Below are 25,439 nucleotides of genomic sequence, written 5' to 3'. Positions count from 1 at the left end.
AAGCAAGAGACTTCTTATTGCCGCGGTACACCACTATAACGATTGGAAGACATGATTCTAAAATTTCCTGTCTCGCACATAAAATTGTCTCAATGCTGGCACAAAGCAAATACTATACAACGTCAAAGCTGTTATAACCTACTTTTAAGGTGACTACGCGCAAAAACCTGACTTGAAGGGGTAAAATAGTTTCAACAACCATTAATCCTTTTTGCCCTTAATTCTACTTCTGTTAGTGAGGACAAATGATATCTCATTTAAGGTCATCAAAGTCACTGTGACCCTAACTAACAGATCTCTTATCAACTAATCTGACTTAGGCGTATCGACCAATGAACTCTTCTACGCTGCAGCTCTTATGGTACATAGTCTCTGAACAGTTACCTGTCTTATTTCTGACAACCTTTTCGTAATGACAAACACAAAAACTCTTATAATTTATAACCTTGTTACGATCACTGCTGAAGTGGATGGCATACTGTATTGAAAGGAATTTTGTGTGTGTCGCAATCAGTACTAATATGGCACTGTGCGTGCTGTTGCAATGGATTACTCTTAGAAAATGCAATGTAAGATTCGCAATTTTGAAAAACCAAATCTCACATGTGTTGATCAGTCTACCTTGGCTGTTTTAATAACATGATTATTGCAACCTCGATACTGGTTTTTAATTAGGGAAAGCTATTGCGCTATTTTGGAACCTGTTTTGGAAGCTTACTCAAAAATGACCACAATCTTTAATCCTGAACAAAATCTACCAGGAGTTTTTAAAGCTAAGGATTTTTCAAAGTAGATGTTAAGTGTTCATAAGAGCCTTCAACAGAAATTTCAACAAAACAAGAAGCACTTTCATATGATATGATTGCTAGCATCTAAGGCAAAAGACTTTCATTTTGTCGTGGTAATCCAATATAACAAGTGAAGGATACGTACAGCATTTTTTTGCCACGCGTATAAAATTGTTTCATAATACTTTTCTACTGTTCCTACAAACAGCGTGTGCCTATCTATGCTAACAAAAAGCAAGTTCTCTAAAAGAGAACCACACAATATCAAAAGCTGTTAAACCTTACTCTCAGAAGGTGACTATCTGTAAAAACCTGAAAAACGCTTATCCTTTGTGCCCTAACTCTCCTTTCAGTTGTTTTCGTTTAAGTAGTGAGGACAAATGATATCTCCTTGAAGGTCATCAAAGTTGATGTGAGCCCAGTTGGCAGATTTGTTATCAACCAGTCTGACTTGGGCGTATTGACCGGTGAATTCTGTTACGTCCCATCTCTTACGGAACATTGTCTCGTTACAGTTGCCTGTTTCTGTTCTGACAACCTGCATGTAACAACAAAAATATCAAACAGTTTTAAACCTTTGTTTCAATCAGTGCTGACGTAGCTATCATGACTGTATCATACTTTAATTCAAAGAAAGAGCAACCTCCTACTATTGAAATCAAGATATTACGGCATTGAACGTGCTGATTGCGATGCTCTGCACTGTCGTTTCAGTGTTGTGTATGCCAGAGACAAATAAAGTGTACCAGACGCGAGGTTGTTTCACTCGTAGAACCTCTCTTAAAGAAAATCAAAATAAGCTATTGAAAAGTAAAACCCAAACGTTTTCGACACTAGATCATTTTGTTTTTTTAATATATTTTTTCCTTGTAAATAGCTCATTGTAAACCATACGAATCTCATGGATATCACGAAGCTCAAAATAGTTTCGCAATTTTGAAAGACCAAATCTCTGATACTTTGACAACTCTACCCAGGCTGCTTCATAAGAATCAAAGGACACATAATGGTCAAAGTGAATAATCTCACCTGGTTATCGACAATAAGCTCCGCACGAATATCACTTATGGTACATCCTCCACCGATGAGAAACGAGATATTTCTGCCAACGATACGGAAACAAGGAGACATGAGAGTTCCTAGGGGTGCGTCGGAATCATTTGAGTACTGCCGTCCTGCTGGATCGTTTTCGCTGGGTCGATTCTCAGCCCCCCCTATCCACCAGTACCCTTGCTGCTGTGCGCTTTCTCTGTTGCGTGCTGTTGGATTGTCACCAAATGTTGGCTGGTAAATGAAAGCTGTGCCTGTCATTTCCCATCCACCAATTCCATCTTCAAAGCCAAGACTGCAAGCTGGTGAGAAAGAAAAAAGAGGAAATGTTTATCCCGCGGAATACTCAATGACTATCATTCAATGTCGTAAATTCCATTTCATAGTTCTGTATCTACCTTTATTGCAGTATGCGCCAGTGAACCCTGAAGGACATTTACAACGAAATCCTTTATCGGTGTATCCAGCTTGACAAGTGCCATTGTTGTAACAGGAACTGCTGCTGCAGAGATTCTGTTAGAAACAAAATAAATTCCGTCTTATAAATAGTTTTGAGTAGCTCACATATTCGTCCATTGCTTTATCTCAAAGCTACTATTAAAGTGCGTTATATATAGACCATTTTACTTGCAAGCAATCGATCCTCTAATATGCAACTAACTGATCGTTAATAGATAGACAGTTGAATCGCCTGAAAGATCAGTGATTGACTATTCCGAAGAAATGACCATATAAACTTTCTTAACTTCTTGTCTACGCTCTCGTTACGTCACTGCTAAAAGGATCGCCTAAAAGAATATTTTTGGCCATATGAAATCAGTTCGAAGTACCTCAATGGCAACGTAGATATGACCCTCTTTACTTTGTAGGGCAGACGATCTTTTATTTCCTCCCGTAGCATTGTTTAACTCACAAATGAAGTTTCCTCCTCGAGTAGCAGGTCGAACATTTATGGACACACAATTAGGCTCCATATAACAAATTACTTTACAGCTGCCCTCATGAGGTACCTCCATACTTCTGATAACGTTTCCCTGCATGAGTTTGTCTTGTACTGGTTGATTCCACACAATGTGGCGGCATCCATCATCTGTTTCAGCAAATATCAAATCAGTATGAGAAAAGGGGTTCATATCATTGTTGACCTTTTGGTTTTGGATCGCATGCGCAGCAAAAGGAGTGAAGCACGTGGGGCAAAAATTTTTACTAGTAATTTTTTAATTATGATTTTGTATAATATTAATGCTTCTTGATTTATTTATTTATTTCAGCTTGCTAAGCTTTGTAAAATACTGGCTGTTGTATATTATTATCAGTTTTTCTGAAGTTATGTAAAGAGGTAATTCGAGTTTCATGAACTGAGGATTTTATATTCAGAAACTGCTGTTTACTTTACTTGTATCCAATATTGAAGCAATTATTAACCAAGGCAGTTTACAGAGTTGAGCTTATGCTATCCTTTCAATTATCAAATTTCAAAGGTTAAAAATACCTTCTTTAAAGAAACAGGGTACAAAGAGGAAAAATTTCAGATGGAATCTAGACATCCTGACATCTAAAATCGCTTTAAACCGAGACCTCCGTAATATTTCTTTTACTGAAAACTTCTCCACACGTACCTTCTGGTTTGGGCATCAACACAGTATCATTGTTGCCTGTTAAGGCAGAGAGAAATCTTCTGGTTGCTGAGAAAGTTTCTTTCTGTTTTTATTTTGATTGTTATTCCAACTTGACGATTATCCTACTTGGAGAGTTACTAGATGTAATATCTTTCAGTGAGCATAAAATCTCTTAGCATATTCCCATTCCATCCTAAAGATACTTAATTTACCTGAACACACACCACCATCTACAGCTGATCCTTCCTTGCAACTACAACCATAAGAACCATTAGTGTTTACACAGGTCGCATTCACACCACAAATGATGCTGGAATTTGCGCACTCGTCAATATCTAAAGAAAAAGGTTCATTAAGTTAATACGCGAGCTAAGGGAAAGCAATTTAAAAGCTGGATAAAGGATAAATTACTATTGGTAATGACTTAGACTACAAGTTAATTTAATTCTGACGAGAAATATGGACGGCTCTATAAATATTAGTTGTTATCATATCGCTGCCAGAACCCGTGGTCATTTTTAAGCGAATCCTGTCTTCTGATTGGCTACCTAAGCGGGTAAAATAGGCCATCACGCCCGCTCGGGATTGCACGGTTTAATCCCCCGCAAGAAAGAAAATTGCTTGGGGCGAACTTACAAGAGAGTTCGTAAGTTATGGACAGTGTCAGCAACGGAGTCGCAAAAAGCGGTCGAAGGCAGTCAAAGTAACGAAAACTCTCATGGGTTTATTGGGCTGCAAAAACAGTTGGCTCTCTATCCCGTCTCTTCAAATTAAATAGTATTTTTTTTATTCTTCATGAAGCAAAATCTTTTTGCCACGTGATAAATGCTTTATTGGCCAAGCTTGTTCGGTCAAGATGGCTGGATATTAGCCGAGGTCTTTTTTCAGCGTTTTTATGGACCGAGTCGAAACAAGTATAAGAGCTGCTGGTGTTGATGCAGTTGGCATTTGCGCCACAAAGGTGGCTGCCTTTCCTGCTTTTAGCGATATCTGAGAGAAGATTTAAAAACACAGGTACGTCTGAGCATCAGACCCCGTTCATTAATGATATCCACTCCCTCGGACAATACAAGTCGAAAGTCTTAAGAAGAGTGTCTTGTCCATTTAGGCGAGTAAAGGTCTTTGGGTGAGAGTAGTATTGGAAGGAGCCTAGCAGCCAATGCTCAACAGATACCTTACCAACCACATACATTGAAAAGAAAACGGAAATATAAATTTTTGGTGAGAGGTAGTGCAGCTTAACTGCCAAGATGAAAGGTCAAAACATAGGAAACTAAGGAATGACCACTTTGCGTTCCTGCATAACATAGACAGTAAAGGGACGAAGGGAAGTTAAAATAGAGAACAAGTTGACATTCTCCACAGAGCAGAGGAAGCAACGAAGACAAATGAAATGAAATATGGAATAATGTGGTAACTCTGACCAGGAAGGATAACTAACTCAATCTTTGGAAGAAAAGCTTTCAGGAAATTCAAAATGGGGAAGCAACGAAAAGTCGGATCCGACTGATAAAATGCGAATTCCTAATCCTAAGCTGAGGTAAATAACGAGTCGGCTGGAAGAATGGGGCATTAATGATATCCAACTCCCTCGGACATCACAAGACTCAAGTCCCAAGAAAAGTGTCTTATCCAATCAGGTGAGCAAAAGTTTGTGTGAGAGTAGTATTGGAAAGAGCCTCACAGCCGATGCTCGACAGATATTCTTACCAACCACAAATAAATTTTTGATCGGCGTGCTTAACGGCTAAGATGAAAGGTCACAACATAGGAAATTAGAGAATGGCCAAATTGCGTTTCTAGATAACCCAGACAATAAATAAACGGAGGGAAGTTAAAAGAGAGGCAAGGTTGACATTGTCCGAAGAGCAGAGAAAGCGACGAGGAAAAATGAAATGAAATAATGACGAATTTGGTATCTCTGACCACGATAGATACTCAGCTCAATCTTTTGAAGAAAAGCTTTCAGGAAATACAAAATGGGGAAGCAACCAAGAAAAGTTTCGGATTCGACTGACAAAATGCCAGTTCCTAACCGTAAGCAGAGGTTAAAACGAAGTAAGTTCATCATACCTGTACATACATGTCCAGTTCCATTGTATCCCTCCTTACATGTACATTTATACGAGCCATAGGTGTTTGAACAGTGTGCATTCACGTCACAGCGCAAGATATCACTCTTACATTCATCGATGTCTGGGAGATAAATGGTAAATAATGAAAGAATAGATGAAATAGAAAGTAACAGAAAAAAACAAAAAACTAATAAAAAAATCTTTGACAGGTATAGGTTGAGATAAAATGAAATAGGCTAACCTCCAGTCCCCAAGTTCATATCGCAAAACATCAACTCTGTCTTTCCATTACCAGTTAGATTCAGCCAGTACTTGTTGCTAGTGGAATCTTTTCCCTCACTTGCCTTTATTTCGTGGCAAGACATTGCTGGTAATTCCAGAATGGAACCCAGAGGTGCTGCAATACATAAAAGATTGCAAAATTAATTCGTGGGATAACTACTTAGATAATTTGCAAAAATTTTAAGTTTTGAGCTCGGTAGAAATAGAGAAAGATATTTTTCGTCTTGTCACGAGCGTGGGACAAATTAAAAAGTTTTGAGTTCTCATGAGGAATCGAACCTCAGACCTTCGGTTTCCGCGCTCCGATGTACCACTGAGCCTCAGAGACTCTAAGGTGGGCGAGGCCCATTACGAAATTCATACATGACGCGCGTCCAGCATACTGCTAGAATGTCGACAGCGTCCTGTTTTTGTAAATAGAATAAGAGAGATAGTAGGTAATTTTCTCTTTGTCCCACGCTAGTGACGAGACGAAAACATCTTCCTCTATGTGCATAAATGTATCTAACTCACTGAAATGTGGTGGAATATTTCATTCGAATTTTTCTTATCTTACTCTGAAAGCGAAGGGTAAAACGGTTATTAAAGCATGTTAAAAATACTACAAAATATGAAAACATCAAAGGTAAATATTATTTATGAATAAATTGACGTTTTAACAAATTCAACCTTTTTTTTCCCCACTTTCATTTCTCTTAGATAAGCATCAGAACTAACATTTTTTTCAAATGTGTTAAAACACGGAAGCAGTAAGATAAGTTTATCGGAAAAACCTAACTCAACATTTTGCTTGAAAATGAAATTTGTTAAAAAAAACTGATAAATGTCCTAAAGAAGCACCTGTCAGGGTTGCTCACGGCGACACCGTGAAAACACAGAAACTTTAAAGCAAAACACGATGTAAAAATAAAAACAACATCTTGAGGTTAGAATTCAAACCCATGCGTGATAGTCTTCCCAAAACTTTCCTCGTGAGGGCCGCGCGCGATCATGAGAACAGAGCTGGAAAAACTTGCATGAGCTGGCTTACGGTCCGGCGTGATGCAATATGGTAAAATTGTCAGCCAGAAGAAGATCGACAATTAGGATAAAACGCTCCTTGTCTGAATTCGGTCGTGCCGGACCCGAAAACACTTTGCTCTTAGTCATAACGTGTTAACCAGTAGGGCCTTCTCACTGCATCAGCAACTACATACTGCGCTATAAAATATACTTTATGAATAAATCTTTCTTAGTCAACATTCTTGAACTTAAAACATACCCCTTCCGTTTAAACGCCGGATATGAAACCAACCAGGGGCCGAGCGAAAACTTTCAGGCCTCGCCTCTTTGGTGCGGTTGTTCAATTCGCAGATCTTTTCCTTTCTGTTGTAGTTATAGCTTTGGCAGGTGATTTCTTGTCCACATCGAATATCACAGATGTGAGGAGCTGATGCTGACATTCTTTTAAACACAAAATTTCCAAGTTTCATGCCTTGAATGTTGATCTCCATCCTGCACTGTTCATTAGCAGATACGCGGCCCGCGAAAAAAGCCAAGATAAAGAAACAAAAATTTGGCCACGGCATTTTTCCTGTAGGAATAAAGAATTAATCCATGCTTAGCGTGCGTATATGACGTTGTGGATACACGTGGAAAGTTTGGAGACCACAAGGCACAGCCGAGAGCAACTCTAGGTTATTGATAAAACTACTTTTTTCAGTCTTCCTTTTTTGTATATTGGTGACATTTTTAACTGTTCGAGTGGTTCTTGTCCAGAGATCTTGAGTCTTGAGATTTGAGTATTAGTTGTAAAATAACATCCGGTTTTCCAGCCATTCCTCTTCAATTTTATATCAAAACTGATGAAAAGAAAGGTCTCTTACCTTTAAAGAGGAAATGGCGTGGACCACCATTCAGAAAGTTTGTACTTTGTTTCAATTAAAAAATTAGTAAGAACAAAAACGAATACACAATTGAATTCAGTCCCCTACCTCACTGAAAGTCTCGTCTGACAGCTTGAGCCATCGTTTTTTGGTAATCTGTAATGAATGCAAAATAGCCTCACATTCATAATATTTTGATTATGAATTGTAAATAATATCACCTGGTGAATGACTATTTGCTTCTAAATTGTTTGTGATCGCTGTAAATTAAAGATAATACCAGATCACCATTACTTTTTAACAGGTTGTAAAAGTTCATCATAGCCCCCTTTCAAATCGAAAAACCCATGTGCCGGTCTTAAGTATTCTGCATCTACAATATGAGTTCGAGTTCCGCTTTTCCAAGCATCCCTTAATAAATGTCATTTAATGATAACCCCTATTAGCATCTTCATCAGTGACGAGGGATTTCAATACCTGCCCCTTAAGTGTCCCGGGCAACGTTTAGTTGGCGCCAAGATTTTTCATAAAGGATTTTATGTAAATTCTTCTATATTGGTCGATAAATAATCATTTAAAGGTTGAAAATAAGCTTCTTAAACGTGTCTTTTTTTTATGGTTTATGAGATGGTGCGTACGTGTATAGACAGAAATAAAAACCACTTTCCGAACAGGTGGAATTCAAGTCACAAATATTAAATTCATAATTGGAGCTCAAGAGAACACAGTGAACAGAAGTCTAACGATCTTTGTTCTGCTCATACTTCTTTGATTTCCAGCATAAACTAGACCTAAATTCTCAGAATTATGAACATGTTTGAGAAATGTGATGAATTGCAGTTAAACTGCACCTTATTACATATAAATCATACACCGACTGACTTGAGTAATAGTTTTTAATTACCTTTCTTAATTATGTACATTTTGACTCCGAGTACACTGTTTACTCGAAAGGATGTCAGATATGTGGTCGGTTATCGAATCACCTGCAGTAGAATGACAAAAGAAAAAAATTCACCGTTCCCAACATGGTCACACTGATCAACAAAAGACAACTGGGGCGAAAAAGGTTTCGACAAAAGAAAAGTTGAAGTTAAACGGACAGCCAACTTCGTATGTACAGGGACTACAGGGGTCGTCTTTGACCTTGTTTCCAGTTTAAGTATAGCTAAGAACATAATTTCAGTTTAGTGTCAATAAGCAGGAGTAAATTTTTTAAAGACAACATAATTGCAGAAGCCCGTAAGGCGAGTGCAATTTATAGGTTTTGTAAACTTTGCAAGTACTTATTTTCACCAATTGAACGAGAAGTGTTGCTATTACTTGGTAATAATTCACTTGGAAAAACCATCACAGAAAATCAAGCAGACGAAATTTCCACAGTGCATGCACTGCAGCTGTTTGTAATTTACACTAGTGTCACAACGTTACTCTCGTTTTATATAAAAAAATGGACTCTTTTTCAGCAAATCAGAAGCATGTAATTTTTTCGTGTATATTATTACTCACTTGGCCGAACGACTTGATCTTATGGTGTACTAGCGGGTCTTTCTTCGTTTAAGACGGCATTAAAGAACGGACGCGGAAAATGTCTCAACATGACACCGTTTGGCTAACTCACCTCTTTATTATATTTTTCCGATCCGAAGCAAAGCGATCAATTGAATACAATTTGGCAATATTTCATTGTAAAGGGATGGCCTTATGAAACAGAAAAATACAAGTCAAAGGTGTTCATATTTTGAAATGTATTTTATTGGGAGTCAAATTTCTCTCTTCATATTAACCCTGCCTCACTTAAAACACACTCTGTGCATGCACTTTCCGAGTAAATATTCCTGAATAAGATTTAAAATGCAACTTTTAATTATGCTTTTTCATTGTTAAAACCGATTGATCAAACTGTGATGTACATATTCCAAAATGATATTTATGCAAAAAAAATAAAATTAAACATCTTTTTACTTTAAAATTTTTTAAAGCTAATAAATAATGAAGTACTGATAGATTTTTAGGGGGTTAGTGGTCAGTTCTTTCGATTATGTAAATTTTTAGAGAAGTTTTAATCGAATTAACTTCATTCCGCAAATTACAGTTCGTATCCATCTCTGTAGAAAAAAAAATTGCAACACTTGTGCCAGGTTTGTTTGACTCCCGCCACTCTATTTTAAAATAACGTAATAATTTTTTCACTCGTGAAATTTTGTAAAGCTAAAAAGGTAATGAAGCACTGGTGAGTGATCAGCTCTCACAATTTTCTACGGTATAAGTTACCGAAGATCAAAAATTGCAAGACCCAAATATGGACACTGACAAGGAGACAAACAAAGAAATTTGATAAAGTTTTTTCGAAGTTTTTGAGACATTTTAATCGAATTAACTTCATTCCGCCAATCACAGCTCGTTTCCAACTCTCAGGTGGACAAAGCACACTTGTTTCTCCTTATTCCAAAATTGTGCTTCTCTGCAACAGTTGTGTCAGGTTTGTTTGACTCCCGCCAGTCTGAGCCATTTTAAAATCACCTTATGTAAGATATTACTAACTGGAAGTAACCCCTAGTCGCCGTAAACTTACAGCGGTTCTACATTTCATTGGTTGAACTGAATACAACTGAAAGGAGGGTTAAAGTAACAAATCAAAATGATTCGATTCAAGATCTTGCGAGGTTCCAAGACCAAGAACAAAGGGAGAACCTCTTTTTCAGTGTGAAATACTTACCATTAAATACTACATTAACATGATCTGTGCGGCTTTGATACTGGCTTTCGCATGAGAAGGGAAACTATTGCACTATGTTACCACCTATTTTGACCTCTAGAGCCCTATATAAAATCTAATGAGAGTTTTTATACATATTAAGTTAAAGGTAGGTTGTCACATGATGTGACTACTGGTATTTAAAGCAAGAGACTTCTTATTGCCGCGGTACACCACTATAACGATTGGAAGACATGATTCTAAAATTTCCTGTCTCGCACATAAAATTGTCTCAATGCTGGCACAAAGCAAATACTATACAACGTCAAAGCTGTTATAACCTACTTTTAAGGTGACTACGCGCAAAAACCTGACTTGAAGGGGTAAGATAGTTTCAACAACCATTAATCCTTTTTGCCCTTAATTCTACTTCTGTTAGTGAGGACAAATGATATCTCATTTAAGGTCATCAAAGTCACTGTGACCCTAACTAACAGATCTCTTATCAACTAATCTGACTTAGGCGTATCGACCAATGAACTCTTCTACGCTGCAGCTCTTATGGTACATAGTACCTGTCTTATTTCTGACAACCTTTTCGTAATGACAAACACAAAAACTCTTATAATTTATAACCTTGTTACGATCACTGCTGAAGTGGATGGCATACTGTATTGAAAGGAATTTTGTCTGTGTCGCAATCAGAGCTAATATGGCATTGTGCGTGCTGTTGCAATGGATTACTCTTAGAAAATGCAATGTAAGATTCGCAGTTTTGAAAAACCAAATCTCACATGTGTTGATCAGTCTACCTTGACTGTTTTAATAACATGATTATTGCAACCTCGATACTGGTTTTTAATTAGGGAAAGCTATTGCGCTATTTTGGAACCTGTTTTGGAAGCTTACTCAAAAATGACCATAATCTTTAATCCTGAACAAAATCTACCAGGAGTTTTTAAAGTTAAGGATTTTTCAAAGTAGACGTTAAGTGTTCATAAGAGCCTTCAACAGAAATTTCAACAAAACAAGAAGCACTTTCATATGATATGATTGCTAGCATCTAAGGCAAAAGACTTTCATTTTGTCGTGGTAATCCAATATAACAAGTGAAGGATACGTACAGCATTTTTTGCCACGCGTATAAAATTGTTTCATAATACTTTTCTACTGTTCCTACAAACAGCGTGTGCCTATCTATGCTAACACAAAGCAAGTTCTCTAAAAGAGAACCACACAATATCAAAAGCTGTTAAACCTTACTCTCAGAAGGTGACTATCTGTAAAAACCTGAAAAACGCTTATCCTTTGTGCCCTTACTCTCCCTTCAGCTGTTTTCGTTTAAGTAGTGAGGACAAATGATATCTCCTTGAAGGTCATCAAAGTTGATGTGAGCCCAGTTGGCAGATTTGTTATCAACCAGTCTGACTTGGGCGTATTGACCGGTGAATTCTGTTACGTCCCATCTCTTACGGAACATTGTCTCGTTACAGTTGCCTGTTTCTGTTCTGACAACCTGCATGTAACAACAAAAATATCAAACAGTTTTAAACCTTTGTTTCAATCAGTGCTGACGTAGCTATCATGACTGTATCTTACTTTAATTCAAAGAAAGAGCAACCTCCTACTATTGAAATCAAGATATTACGGCATTGAACGTGCTGATTGCGATGCTCTGCACTGTCGTTTCAGTGTTGTGTATGCCAAAGACAAATAAAGTGTACCAGACGCGAGGTTGTTTCACTCGTAGAACTTCTCTTAAAGAAAATCAAAATAAGCTATTTATAAGGCAAAAATATATACGCTAGATCATTTTGTTTTTTTAATATGTTTTTTCCTTGTAAATAGCTCATTGTAAACCATACGAATCTCATGGATATCACGAAGCTCAAAATAGTTTCGCAATTTTGAAAGACCAAATCTCTGATACTTTGACAAATCTACCCAGGCTGCTTCATAAGAATCAAAAGAAACATAATGGTCTCAAGTGAATAATCTCACCTGGTTGTCGACAATAAGCTCCGCACGAATATTACTTGTGGTACATCCTCCACCGATGAGAAACGAGATATTTCTGCCAACGATACGGAAACAAGGAGACGTGAGAGTTCCTCGGGGTTGGTCGGGACCATCTGGGTGCTGCTTTCCTTTTGGATCGTTCTCGCTGGGTCGTTTCTCAGCTCCCCCCTATCCACCAGTCCCCTTGTTGCTGGGCGCTTTCTCTTTTGCGTGCTACTGGATTGTCACCAAATGTTGGTTGATAAATGAAAGCTGTGCCTGTCATTACCCATCCACCGATTCCATCTTCGAAGTCAAAGCTGCAGGCTACAATTTAAAAAAAAATAATAACAAAAAGAAAAAAAACGGAATTTTTTTATCCCCCAGAATAACCTACGGTTATATTTTGTATTGAGTCAACTTTACAGGTTTGTATTCAATTACTTTTATTGCAGTATGCGCCAGTGAACCCCGAAGGACATTTGCAACGAAATCCTTTATCAGTGTATCCAGCTTGACAAGTTCCATTGTTGAAACAGGGACTGCCGCTGCATGGATTCTGTTCAAGACAAAATGACTGCGTACTATAAATATCTACGGTTAGTTATTATTTATTCTCAATGAACACAGTCTTGCTGGAGCGATAACTTTCTCAGGCTTTTTGATCAAGTGAAGAATAGAATCAGTTATACTTGTTACATTTACACTAGATATTTTTTTGGTCGAGTAGTAGTTGATTTATTTGGAATGGCTCCACGTCTTTTTAGCCACGGGTTCTTTGATTTTTCTCGTTTTAACACTTTACAGATAACACCACTATTGTACGTTAGCATTCATTCCTGTATTGGTACTACTACATACAAGATAGGTCACCAAATAGATATGGTGGGCCAATGTCACCGCATTCATTTCCGTATTGAAATTTTCTCGTTTGAACGCTGTACAGATATCACCACTGGTGTACCTTAGCTTCGGTATTTTACCTTGCTCAGGTGATTCCTAATTTTCCTTAAGTGTTTACGACCAACCGCTGTATCGAGAACTACCATACACAAGATTGGCCACCAAAGAGATCTGATGGACTAGTATCACCCCATTCATTCCCGTATTGGTACTAATCACGTGCTCTAATTTATCGCTTCACGGTACATTTTGCGGTAGTTTTTAAACGAAAGTTTATAAAGAAACACTTGAGCGATAGGTAGAGAGTCGATAGGACTTATGGAACAATTTAATATGTAATCTATGGAAAAATCACTCAATCTCGTGCAAAATCGGGTCAAAAACTTTCACGTGATGCGCGGTACAATACTGAAGAGTCACATTAATTCAAAACAAGGATTGCAGGGATCGCTTGAGAAGTGATCCCACATAATTATCGCCCACAAGAATTGTTCGCCTTTCTAAATAATTCACTTTACCTCGATGCTTAAATGAGTGTAATCTTGTTTACTCTGAAGGACGGATAAGCGTGGACTTTCGTCCGAAGCATTGTTTAACTCACAAATGTAGTTCCCTCCTTGCGAAGGCCCCAAGTTTATGGACACACAATTGGGCTCCATATAGCACAGCACATTGCATCTCCCTTGGTGGGGTACCTCTACAAGCCTGATTAAGTACCCCTCTATGACTTTGTCCTGTATTGGTTCTTTGAAAACAATGGATCGACATTCTTCACCTGTTTAGTATTCAAATAACAAAAGAGAATGAAATGATAAAAGTACCGTTTTGGTTTAGAGAAATTGGTTTCAATGGCAGGGTAATATCTCCAATATCTCTTTTGCGGTACAAATACCCAACTGCGGGACAAATGAGTATTTTTCAAGATATTCTAACCGAAGATAATCTTTGTAGAACTCTCCTGTTACTAGACATAGCCGCCCATCCTTTGCGAATCATAAAAAATGTTATATTTAGAGGAGGTATTCAAATTTTGGAAATGAATTAAACGGATATCAGCAAAACAAAATTCAAAACTTTGTCGACTTACCTGCGGAACATCCAGAGGATAACGGAATAATTATACCGCTATAAAAGAGAAAGCTTAAAATTAAAACGGAAGCTTCTATACTCAGCTTGCATGTTTCCGCCATTTGCTTGTGTTCTAGAATAAAAGATTACCAGTTACGCATTGAATTAACAGTTTACATCAATTTAATAATTGCCATGTCTGTCCAGCTAAAGGCGGAAATTTGTTGCGGATTTAAATGTGTTTTCGTACATGTTGGCAAACTTGAAGTGACTCCAGTTGGTTTGTTCAACAGAATGTTCTCAAGAAGATGGTCGTGCTGTTGTTAGTGGCTTAGACAGGTGCTCCTTTAATGGTGTGGATCACTCACGACGCTCGTAACAAAGACGCCAGCGGGGATCATTCATTAACTATGCAGCCAATCACACGAATGCAATGAGTAAAACACTTTTATTGTCTTCGGAATAGCTATTTTCCTTTCGAGCAAACCGTTATTCGAAGCCTTCAGAATCCGAGAACGCTATTTTCTTTCATCTTTACAGCATAAGAGGCAGGATATCAAGCTCATCTGCAATTATTTCTCTCAATGCGGAATCATTTTAACAAAACATATGACCATTTGGCATAACGTCGTATGACAAAGCTATATATAGCGGCTCATTAATCATTAAAATTGAAGACTAAACCCTTATTACAATGCAACTGAATGGCGAAGATTACCTATTATTCAACAGTAACGTTTTATTTTAATGGCAATAGTGGCAAAGGCTTATGTTATAACGAAATTCTTTAAAATACTGAAGTATCTAATTGATGAAGCAACATGAAGTCAAATTGAAGACATCTCGTTGGCTGTTAAATTATTCATAGTCACGAACTTGTCAAGTCGTTAAAAGGAAAATTAGTGAGAAAAATGTGTCTCGCAGCGTCTTACGTGGGGCTACATTTCGTCTACTGCGAGATTAGGCTGTATGTAAGTTAAACGTCAAATTAATGATTATCAAGCGACTAAATTCTGTGCATATACGAGCCATATTGATTTATTGTTATACGCGTATACACCCGAATTGTTATTTCTCAACCCTCTCTCATCAGGTATATTAATTTGCATAGGTACTTAAATAATCTAGTGGAAGACATTGTTTATCATATTGGTTTTACAGAAGCACATTTCATATTCATGGGTCAATAAAGCAGCTTAAAAACACCTCTCAACAATTAAATGTCTCTGGTTATCACTTTACCGGCTCCGCAACTCCGCGCTGCAAGATGCATTTGAAAGTTAACGTCGATCGGCAGAAGACGACCTAATTTAAACGCATCCGTTTGCCTTCAAGATATCCATTGGGAAAATGAAGAGTTTGCTCGTCTAATTGCGTCTGCTGAAAACAGTGAGCCTTAATTATTGGCGAACGAGCTAACTTAAAGTCTGTCAAAATGTGGGTTTCATTGGCCTATTATTTATAATCTGATTCTAACGCCACAACCGGCCAAATTATTTCCAACAATACTTCGATTTAGAATGTTTCTATTTAAATGTTTGTAATTTTGTTCGCAGTGTTGCATATATACTTTAATTTGTTAAAAAGCTAAGCTTCGACCCTGTACGAGCTCAACATAAGTTTGATCCTAAAGGAAGGGGCCGGGAAAAACCGCTTCAGCAGTTACTGAAATACAGTCGACCCTGTATTAAGTGGGGAATAGCGGAATGACCGCTAAATGCAGGTTGACCGCTTAATACAGCTTCCACAGGGAAGAGTATTATAACAAACGATAAAAAACGCCATCTTATGCCATAATTGATAACTCAATGTACAAAAACGTTTATTTCGGGAGAAAAAAATGGATTAAAAGTTACTTGAATGATTTTTCTTTGTTTTATCTGAGTAGTATCGCAGTAAGTGACCGTTTCATACAGGTGTAAGATAATACAATTGGGAATTAGTAAAGGGTGGCCACGACCGCTAAATAGGTGAAAATTACAATGATTACGAGGAAACAGATTCGGAGATTTTGACAGCCAGCCGCTTATTACAGTTTCAACAGTAGTAATAAAACTCTCCCAGGAATCCCTTAGAACATTAGTGGATTCTGGAGATTTTTAAGGAAAAGTGACGTATTTCTAGGCAAAGGATGAAGTTTAAAACTGGAAATTGAGAACAGATATGCTTTGATAGCAACATATTAAATCAAGAGGAGTTTTGGTAAGTCAAGTCAGAGTTGCAAAGGAGTTCTTCAGCAAATAATTTGTGAGTTTTGTGAGTTTGGAGGGCGTGAAAGTCCACTGTAAAGGCGAGAAAACTTGTAAAAGAAAGACAAATCCTCCTTTTTAAAGATTTTGATAGGCCTTCATCCGGGTGTCTTTGTCCAAGGCAAAATAAAATGTCTATAAAACAGAACGAGATTCTTGATAGGACTAGAGTTTGGTATTCACCAAACAGATTCGATCAAAAACAGGTGTGGAGGAATTCTTTTATTATTTTCTAAAGGTTTACAGATTAATACACGATACATGATAACATGATTGTGTGACTAAAAGTGAAAAAAAACCCGCTACCAGGCAAATGGTCTCGATAATAAGGAAATGATTTTTTATTTCACATTTTTATTATTCCGCCTTGTCTCCTTAAATATTTTCGATCAAACATTTGTCAGACAGGTGGACAAATGACATCCCCTCTGAGGTCATCAAAGTTAATGTGAGCCCAGTTAGCTGATCTCTCGTCAACTAATCTGACTTGAGCGTATTGACCAATGAACTCCTCAACGTCCCAGCTCTTACGGTACATCGTCTCCGAACAGTTTCCCGTCTTAGTTCTGACAACCTAACAACCAACGATTGAAAAAGGTTTAAGACGTTAGCGACAGAATAAAGTTATGGTCTCTTAGGAGTCTCTGGATTAAGTGGCTTAGTACTCTTTTGCCTCTTTCAACAGATACAACGATATTTGTAAGAAAGGGGAACAGAAAAACAAAAGTTTTTGCTCCATAATATTCTATTGTTTTCAAAATTGTTATCATTTTTTGTTTTGTTTTGTTTTTGTTATTATCGTCATCGTCACCGTCCTCGTCATTGTCATTTTCACCATTTTTGTATTGAAATGCATTCTTAAGTCGGAAAGTATATAGGAGGTTTGATTCTTGCGGTGGGCAATTGCTAAAAAGTTTTGCTGCGTTCGAGAAGGGACATTGATTGGTGATAACTTATTGCGAGTGACCTACAGGGGAGGCACCAAGACTCGACTGAAAATAACCGGCAGTCGAACTTCTGTAGAATACGAGGCGTAACTGAAGGATCGCCGCACGCTTCATGCCTCCATACTATAGTTGTATATTAGTTTTGCATATCGGTGTTGCCGAAGAAAAAAAACAGGAAGGGAAATATTGCAACGCATAATGCAATGAGAGATTCCTACCTTGTTGTTAACAATGAGTTCCGCGCGGATTTCATTTAGCTCGCAGCCCCCACCAATAAGAAACGAGATGTTATGGCCAACGATCTGAAAGCAGGGGGAAGTTAGAGTGCCTTGGGGTAAATCCGCATTCAGTGGTTGTTTTCCGGGAGGTGCGCTTTCCTTTGGTCGAAGTTCAGCCCCCCCTATCCACCAATTCCCCTGTTGTCTGGCGCTTCCTCTGTTGCGTGCCTTTGGATTGTCACCAAATGTTGGTTGGTTATCAAAAGCTGTGCCTGACTTCACCCACCCACCGATGCCGTCTTCAAAGTTAAAACTGCAGGCTGAGACAGAATAGAAGCAATTATCTAACGTATACTTCCCACCAACCCATCTATTTTTTTTTTTTTTGGTTTACCTTCTTTGCAAAATGCGCCAGTGAATCCAGGAGGACATTTACAACGAAATCCTTTACTGGTGTATCCAGCTTGACATGTGCCACTGTTGAAACAGGGACTGCTGCTGCAGGGATTCTTTTCAAAAGAAAATTGAATTTGTTGGTTTTTGATTTTTTGATTAGTATTAGATTTTTGTTTAGGAGCTTCCGTCCCCTCTGAAAACCATGTGATCTTTTTAAATCCTCCACCCCCACCCCTCAGGCATCAAATAATGATCAGTCTTTATAATACAGTTTTCTTTAAGTGAAAGCAAAACTTCCCAGGCATCTATGAAATTGATATCAGCATTCTCTGGTTTGTTTTTTGAATTCATACGCTAATTTACAATGTAATGACCTGCCATGGATGACCTCTGAGAAACAAAGCTAGCGTCACAAGCAAACTTCTGTTTTGACTCTGAATGCACACAATTTGAAAGAGGGATTGTTCACTAGGTACATCAAGTACTTTACCTCAATACCAAGATAAATGTAATCCTTTTTACTCTGTAAAACACATGAGCCTTTGTTGTCATCCGTGGCATTATTCAACTCACAAATGCATGTATGTATGTAGCTTTTTGTCTACACTGTGGTTACGTCACGACTAAAAGGATCGCCTTAAATAATTTTCTTGGCCATATGAAATCAGTCCGAAGTACCTTTATAGCAACGTAAATATGACCCTCTTTACTTTGTAGGACAGACGAGCTTTCATTTCCTCCCGTAGCATTGTTCAACTCACAAATGTAATTCCCTCCTCGAGTAGTAGGTCGAACATTAATGGACACACAGTTGGGCTCCAGAAAACAAATCACTCTACAGCTTCCCTCATGAGGAACCTCCACACTCCTGATTTCGTGTCCTTGCATGACTCTGTCTTGTTCTGGTTGACTCCAAACAATGTGGCGGCATCCGTCATCTTTTTTTTAGCAAATACCAAATCAGTGTGGAGAAAAGGTATTCATAGCATTGTTCACCTTTTGGTTTTGGATCGCATACGCAGCAAAAGGAGCAAAGCACGCAGGGCAAAACTTTTCCTCCAACTCGGTTTGGATGCGTCCTCGTCATTTCTTTCCACGTCGCGAAGGGAGAATCCGAGAATCCGAGAACACCTTTGTGACGTGGAAAGAAATGACAAGGACGCATCCAAACCAAGTCGCTAGACACCTTAATCTTCCTAATCATTCTAAACAGCATATGGCAGTCTGCGGCCTTTCCTTAAATCTAGGCAGTTCGGAAAGCCGTAAAACACTAGAACAAAAATTTATATTCCAAATCGGCACCCTTAATCCCCAAGGAATCAACGAGCGCTTTTCATTCAACTGATTTATTGCTGTTTTCTCATCACCATATTCCAATAAATGGCGTAGCTCCACTTTCTGCATATAAACCCACACACAAACCACAATTCCTCCAATCGCTCTGGCGAAGGGCTAACGCTAGAAACGTCCGCTTTTTTACCCTTTACGGTGGTTAATTTACGTTTTCAACTCAGCTGTTAACACTAAATTACCTGCTATACTCTCCCACCGACGCAGCACCACGATTTCTTTAGAAACTTACCCCTTTATTCATTTATAAAACACTAGCTGTCTTTCTGAAGTTATGTGAAGCGGTAATTCGTGTTTCATGAGCTGAGGATTTATGCTCAGAAACTCCAGTTTACTTTCTTTTTGTTCCAATATTGATGCAATGGATAACCAAGACAGTTTAAAGCTCTTCACTTGTGAGATAGGTGATTGTTTGGCGACTATTTTGGATTTGCGCCCCCTCGACCCAATTTCCGAGCAGCCAGGGCCAGAAAATCGCTTTTTCTCCCGGGAGGAGACCCTTAAAAAGACGTTTTTACCAAACTCTTTTGGCACCAGAAGTGAGGGCCGGTGACCTTTGATTTACATTTCAGGGTCTCCGCCCCCTTGGTCCAATTCCTGCGCAGCCTGGACAGTCGGGATGTAATTCAGTGAGCATACAATCTCTTAGCAGATTCTCATTCCTTCCTAAAGAAACTTAGTTTACCTGAACAACCACCACCATCTCCAACTGATCCTTCCTTGCAACTACAACCATAAGAGGCATTTGTGTTTACACAGGTCGCATTCACGCCACAAATGATGCTGGAATTTGCGCACTCGTCAATATCTAAAGAAAAAAGATAACGTAAGCTAAGGAAAGTAATTTAAAAGGTTGATAAAGGATAATTTACTTCTGGCAATACTTAGACTACATTTTAATTTGATTCTGACGAGAAATATGGACGACTCTATCAGTATTAGTTGTTTTTATATCGCTGCCAGTGCCCTTGGGCATTTTGAAGCGAATCCTGTCTTCTGATTGGCTACCTGAGAGGGTAAATTGGGCCCATCGTACCCGCTCGGGATTGCACGGTTTAATTCTGCGCAAGAAAGAAAATTGCTCGGAGCGAACTTACAGAGGAGTTTGTAAGTTATGGACAGTGTCAGCGACGGAGTCGCAAAAAGCGGTAGAAGACGGTCAAAGGAAAGAAAACTCGTGGGTTTATTGAGCTACAAAAGCAGTTGGTTCTCTTTCCCATCTCTTAAAATAAACAAGTATTTCTTGATTCTTAATAAACGAAATATTTTTGCTATGTGATAAATCTTTTATTGGCCACACTTGTTCGGTCAAGATGGCTGAATATTGGTTAGGTTCTGTCTTAAGCGTTTTTAAGGACCGAGACAAAAAAATTACAAGAGCAACTGGTGTTGATGCAGTTGGCATTCGCGTCACAAAGGTGGCTGCCTTTCCTGCCTCAGCGTTAGACCTCGTTCGTCAATGATATCCACTCTTGTGGAGAATAGAACTCCCTTGGACATCATAAGTCTCAAGTCTCAAGAAAAGTGTCTTATCCAATTAGGTGAGCAAAGGTTTGCGTGAGAGAAGTATAGGAAAGAGCCTCGCAGCCGATGCTCGGCAGATATTCTTACCAACCACAGAGAAGTTTTTGGTCGGCGGGCTTAATGACCGAGATGAAAGGTCACAATATAGGAAATTAGAGAATGGCCACTTTGCGTTTCTATATAACCCAGACAATAAATGAACGGAGGGAAGATAAAAGAGAGACAAGGTTGACATTTTCCGAGGAGCAGAGAAAGCGACGAGGACAAACGAAATGAAATAATGAAGAATTTGGTATCTCTGACCAGGATAGACACTCAGCTCAATCTTTGGAAGAAAAGCTTTCAGGAAATCCAAAATGGGGAAGCAACCAAGAAAATTTTCGGATTCGACTGACAAAATGCCAGTTCCTAACCCTAAACAGCGCTTAAAACGAAGTAAGTTCATCATACCTGTACATACATGTCCAGTTCCATTGTATCCCTCCTTACATGTGCATTTATACGAACCATAAGTGTTTGAACAGTTTGCATTCACGTCACAGAGCAAGATATCACTCTTACATTCATCGATGTCTGGGAGATAAATGGTAAATAATGAAAGAATAGATGAAATAGAAAGTAACAGAACAAAACAAAAAATTAAAAAATAATAATCTTTGACAGGTATAGGTTGAGATAAAATGAAATAGGCTAACCTCCAGTCCCCAAGTTCATATCGCAAAACAACAACTCTGTCTTTCCATTACCAGTTGGATTCAGCCAGTACTTGTTGCTCGTGGCATCTTTTCCCTCACTTGCCTTTATTTCTTGGCAAGACATTGCTGGTAATTCCAGAATGGAACCCAGAGGTGCTGCAACACATAATAGATTACAAAATTAATTCGTAGGATAACTACTAAGATAATTTACAAAAAAATGTTTTTCTCGAAAAAGGTCAGGATGGGAATAAATTGTTAACATAATGAGAGAGTAAATTTTGAGCTCGGTAAGGAAATAGAGAAAGATGTTTTTCGTCCTGTCACGAGCGTGGAACAAAGAAAAAGTTCTGAGTTCCCATGAGGAATGGAACCTCAGACCTTCGGTTTCCGCGCTTCGATACTCTACGACTGAGCCACAGAGACTCTTAGGTGGGCGTGGCCCATTACGAAGTTTATACATGACGCGCGTCCTGCATACTGCTAGAATGTCGACAGCGTCATGTTTTTGTAAATAGAATAAGAGAGATGATAGGTAATTTTTTTCTTTGTCACACGCTCGTGACAAGACGAAAAACATCTTCCTCTATGTGCATAGATGTATCTAACTCACTGAAATGTGGTGGAATATTTCATTCGAATTTTTCTTACCTTACTCTGAAAGCGACGGGTAAAACGATAATTGTAGCATGTTAAAAACATTGGAAAAATACTATCAAATATAAAAACATCAAAGGTAAATATCATTTATGAATAACTTAACGTTTTCACGAATTCAACCTACCTTTTTTCCCACTTTCATTTCTCTCATTTAAGCATCAGAACTAACATTTTTTTCAAACGTGTTAAAACACAGAAGTAGTAAGATAAGTTTATCGGAAAAATCTCATTCAACAGTTTCTTTGAAAATTAAATTTGTTAAAAAACTGTAAATGTCCTAAAGAAGCACCTGTCAGGGTTGCTCACAGTGACACCATGAAAACACAGAAATTTTAAAGCAAAACACGATGAAAAAATTAAAACAACATTTTGAAGTTAAAATTTGAACCCATGCATTGTGGTCTTCCAAAAACTTTTCTCGTGAGGGGCGTACGCGATCACGCGAACAGAGCCGGAAAAACTTGCACAAGCTGGCTTACGGTCCGGCGTGATGCAAGATGGTAAAATTGTCAGCCAGAAGAAGAACGACAGTCTTAGGATTAAACGCTCCTTGTCTGAATTCGGTCGCGCTGGACCGGAAAACACTTTGCTCTCGGCCATAATGTGCGAACGAGAAGGCCTTCTCACTACATCTGCAACTACATACTGCGCTCTAAAATATAATTTAGGAGTAAATTTTCCTCGTAAACATTCTTTAGCTTAAAACATACCTCTCCCGTTTAAACGCCGGATGTAAAACCAACCAGGGGCCGAGCGAAAATTTTCAGGCCTCGCCTCTTTGGTGCGGTTGTTCAATTCGCAGATCTTTTCCTTTCTGTTGTAGTTATAGCTTTGGCAGGTGATTTCTTGTCCACATCGAATATCACAGATGTGAGGAGCTGATGCTGACATTCTTTTAAACACAAAATTTTCAAGTTTCATGCCTTGAATGTTGATCTCCATCCTGCACTGTTCATTAGCAGACACGCGGCCCGCGAAAAAAGCCAAGATAAAGAAACAAAAATTTGGCCACGGCATTTTTCCTGTAGGAATAAAGGAATTAATCCATGCTTAGCGTGCGTATATGACGTTGTGGATACACGTGGAAAGTTTGGAGACCACAAGGCACAGCCGAGAGCAACTCTAGGTTATTGATAAAACTACTTTTTTCAGTCTTCCTTTTTTGTATATTGGTGACATTTTTAACTGTTTGAGTGGTTCTCGTCCAGAGATCTTGAGTCTTGAGATTTGATTATTAGTTGTAAAATAACATCCGGTTTTCCAGCCATTCCTCTTCAATTTTATATCAAAATAATATGAAAAGAAAGGTCTCTTACCTTTAAAGAGAAAATTAAAGCACAGATATTTGAGTTTCTTTGGCGTGGACCACCATTCAGAAAGTTTGTACTTTGTTTCAATTAAAAAATTAGTAAGAACAAAAACGAATACACAATTGAATTCAGTCCCCTACCTTACTGAAAGTCTCGTCTGACAGCTTGAGCCATCGTTTTTTGGTAATCCGTAATGAATGCAAAATAGCCTCACATTCATAATATTTTGATTATGAATTGTAAATAATATCACCTGGTGAATGACAATTTGCCTCTAAATTGTTTGTGATCGCTTTAAATTAAAGATAATACCAGATCACCATTACTTTTTAACAGGTTGTAAAAGTTCATTATAGCCCCCTTTCAAATCGGAAAACCCATGTGCCGGTCTTAAGTATTCTGCATCTACAATATGAGTTCGAGTTCCGCTTTTCCAAGCATCCCTTGATAAATGTCATTTAATGATAACCCCTATTAGCATCTTCATCAGTGACGAGGGATTTCAATACCTGCCCCTTAAGTGTCCCGGGCAACGTTTAGTTGGCGCCAAGATTTTTCCTAAAGGATTTTATGTAAATTCTTCTATTCATTTAAAGGTTGAAAATAAGCTTCTTAAACGTGTCCTTTTTTTAATATGATTTATGAGATGGTACGTACGTGTATAAACAGAAATAAAAACCACTTTCCGAGCAGGTGGAATTCAAGTCACAAATATTAAATTCATAATTGGAGCTCAAGAGAACACAGTGAACAGAAGTCTAACGATCTTTGTTCTGCTCATACTTCTTTGATTTCCAGCATAAACTAGACCTAAATTCTCAGAATTATGAACATGTTTGAGAGATGTGATGAATTGCAGTTAAACTGCACCTTATTACATATAAATCATACACCGACTGACTTGAGTAATAGTTTTTAATTTCGTTTCTTAATTATGTACATTTTGACTCCGAGTACACTGTTTACTCGAAAGGATGTCAGATATGTGGTCTTTCCTTGGGTTATTGAATTACCTGCAGTAGAATAACAAAAGAAAAAAATTCACCGTTCGCAACATGGTCACACTGATCGACAAAAGACAACTGGGGCGAAAAAGGTTTCGACAAAAGAAAAGTTGAAGTTAAACGGACAGCCAACTTCGTATATACAGGGACTACAGGGGTCGTCTTTGACCTTGTTTCCAGTTTAAGTATAGCTAAGAACATAATTTCAGTTTAGTGTCAATAAGCAGGAGTAAATTTTTCAAAGACAACATGATTGCAGAAGCCCGTAAGGCGAGTGCAATTTATAGGTTTTGTAAAATTTGCAAGTACTTATTTTCACCAAATTGAACGAGAAGTGTTGCTATTACTTGGTAATAATTCGCTTGGAAAAACCATCACAGAAAATCAAGCAGACGAAATTTCCACAGTGCGTGCACTGCAGCTGTTTGTAATTTACACTAGTTTCACAACGTTACTCTCGTTTTATAAAAAAAAAATGGACTCGTTTTCAGCAAATCAGAAGCGTGTAATTTTTTCTTGTATATTATTACTCACTTGGCCGAACGACTTGATCTTATGATGTACTAGCGGGTCTTTCTTCGTTTAAGACGGCATTAAAGAACGGACGCGGAAAAATGTCTCAACATGACACCGTTTGGTTAACTTATCTCTTTATTATATTTTTCCGATCCGAAGCAAAGCGATCAATTGAATACGATTTGGCAATATTTCATTGTAAAGGGATGGCCTTATGAAACAGA

At 38.2% G+C, this 25,439-nt stretch overlaps 2 protein-coding genes and 1 pseudogene across 5 annotated transcripts; all 3 read right to left on the bottom strand.

The window, feature by feature from the left end:
• Nucleotides 1-608: 608 nt before the first annotated feature.
• LOC149040842 (uncharacterized) lies at nt 609-24,726 on the bottom strand. Of its 3 annotated transcripts, none has more exons than XM_089179925.1 (10): nt 24,636-24,726; nt 7,788-7,835; nt 7,076-7,387; nt 5,774-5,929; nt 5,531-5,653; nt 3,670-3,792; nt 2,669-2,928; nt 2,237-2,351; nt 1,818-2,140; nt 609-1,326 (listed from the first exon to the last, which is right to left on the bottom strand). In XM_089179925.1, the coding sequence occupies exons 3-10, from the start codon at nt 7,380-7,382 to the stop codon at nt 1,138-1,140; spliced, it is 1,596 nt and encodes a 531-aa protein (XP_089036051.1). In that variant the 5' UTR covers nt 7,383-7,387; nt 7,788-7,835; nt 24,636-24,726; the 3' UTR covers nt 609-1,137. The 3 variants fall into 3 exon arrangements, with proteins under 3 accessions (XP_089036051.1, XP_089036050.1, XP_089036052.1); XM_089179924.1 differs by lacking the exon at nt 24,636-24,726 and adding an exon at nt 8,601-8,651; XM_089179926.1 differs by lacking the exon at nt 24,636-24,726 and having other exon boundaries at nt 7,680-7,802.
• On the bottom strand, nt 11,556-14,618 carry LOC149040844 (uncharacterized; annotated as a pseudogene). The gene is made up of 6 exons (XR_016179042.1): nt 14,524-14,618; nt 14,366-14,403; nt 13,797-14,053; nt 12,820-12,934; nt 12,379-12,702; nt 11,556-11,893 (listed from the first exon to the last, which is right to left on the bottom strand). The product of XR_016179042.1 is annotated as an uncharacterized LOC149040844 (transcript).
• Nucleotides 16,799-23,854, bottom strand: LOC149040843 (uncharacterized). Its single transcript, XM_089179927.1, has 9 exons — nt 23,702-23,854; nt 23,096-23,407; nt 21,726-21,881; nt 21,481-21,603; nt 20,192-20,314; nt 18,835-19,094; nt 18,155-18,269; nt 17,761-18,080; nt 16,799-17,169 (listed from the first exon to the last, which is right to left on the bottom strand). The coding sequence occupies exons 2-9, from the start codon at nt 23,400-23,402 to the stop codon at nt 16,996-16,998; spliced, it is 1,578 nt and encodes a 525-aa protein (XP_089036053.1). The 5' UTR covers nt 23,403-23,407; nt 23,702-23,854; the 3' UTR covers nt 16,799-16,995.
• Nucleotides 24,727-25,439: the final 713 nt, after the last annotated feature.

The sequence above is a fragment of the Pocillopora damicornis genome, chromosome 8 (assembly GCF_964200805.1).
Source record: "Pocillopora damicornis chromosome 8, jaPocDami1.2, whole genome shotgun sequence".
Lineage (NCBI taxonomy): Eukaryota > Metazoa > Cnidaria > Anthozoa > Scleractinia > Pocilloporidae > Pocillopora > Pocillopora damicornis.
The sequence above is the reverse complement of the archived record's forward strand: the minus strand, read 5'-3'. Positions and strand labels throughout refer to the sequence as shown.

What these genes read in the sequence shown, in the direction of transcription:
- LOC149040842 (XM_089179925.1), bottom strand. Translation starts at nt 7,382, where the DNA reads ATGCCGTGGCCAAATTTTTGTTTCTTTATCTTGGCTTTTTTCGCGGGC. An exon ending in AACTGGACATGTATGTACAG is followed by an intron (nt 3,793 to 5,530) that starts GTATGATGAACT and finishes CTTTTTCTTTAG; the next exon opens with ATATTGACGAGTGCGCAAAT. An exon ending in TGGCGCATACTGCAATAAAG is followed by an intron (nt 2,141 to 2,236) that starts GTAGATACAGAA and finishes CTTTCTCACCAG; the next exon opens with CTTGCAGTCTTGGCTTTGAA.
- LOC149040843 (XM_089179927.1), bottom strand. Translation starts at nt 23,402, where the DNA reads ATGCCGTGGCCAAATTTTTGTTTCTTTATCTTGGCTTTTTTCGCGGGC. An exon ending in AACTGGACATGTATGTACAG is followed by an intron (nt 20,315 to 21,480) that starts GTATGATGAACT and finishes TTTTTTCTTTAG; the next exon opens with ATATTGACGAGTGCGCAAAT. An exon ending in AGATGGTGGTGGTTGTTCAG is followed by an intron (nt 19,095 to 20,191) that starts GTAAACTAAGTT and finishes GCTAAAAAAAAG; the next exon opens with ATGACGGATGCCGCCACATT.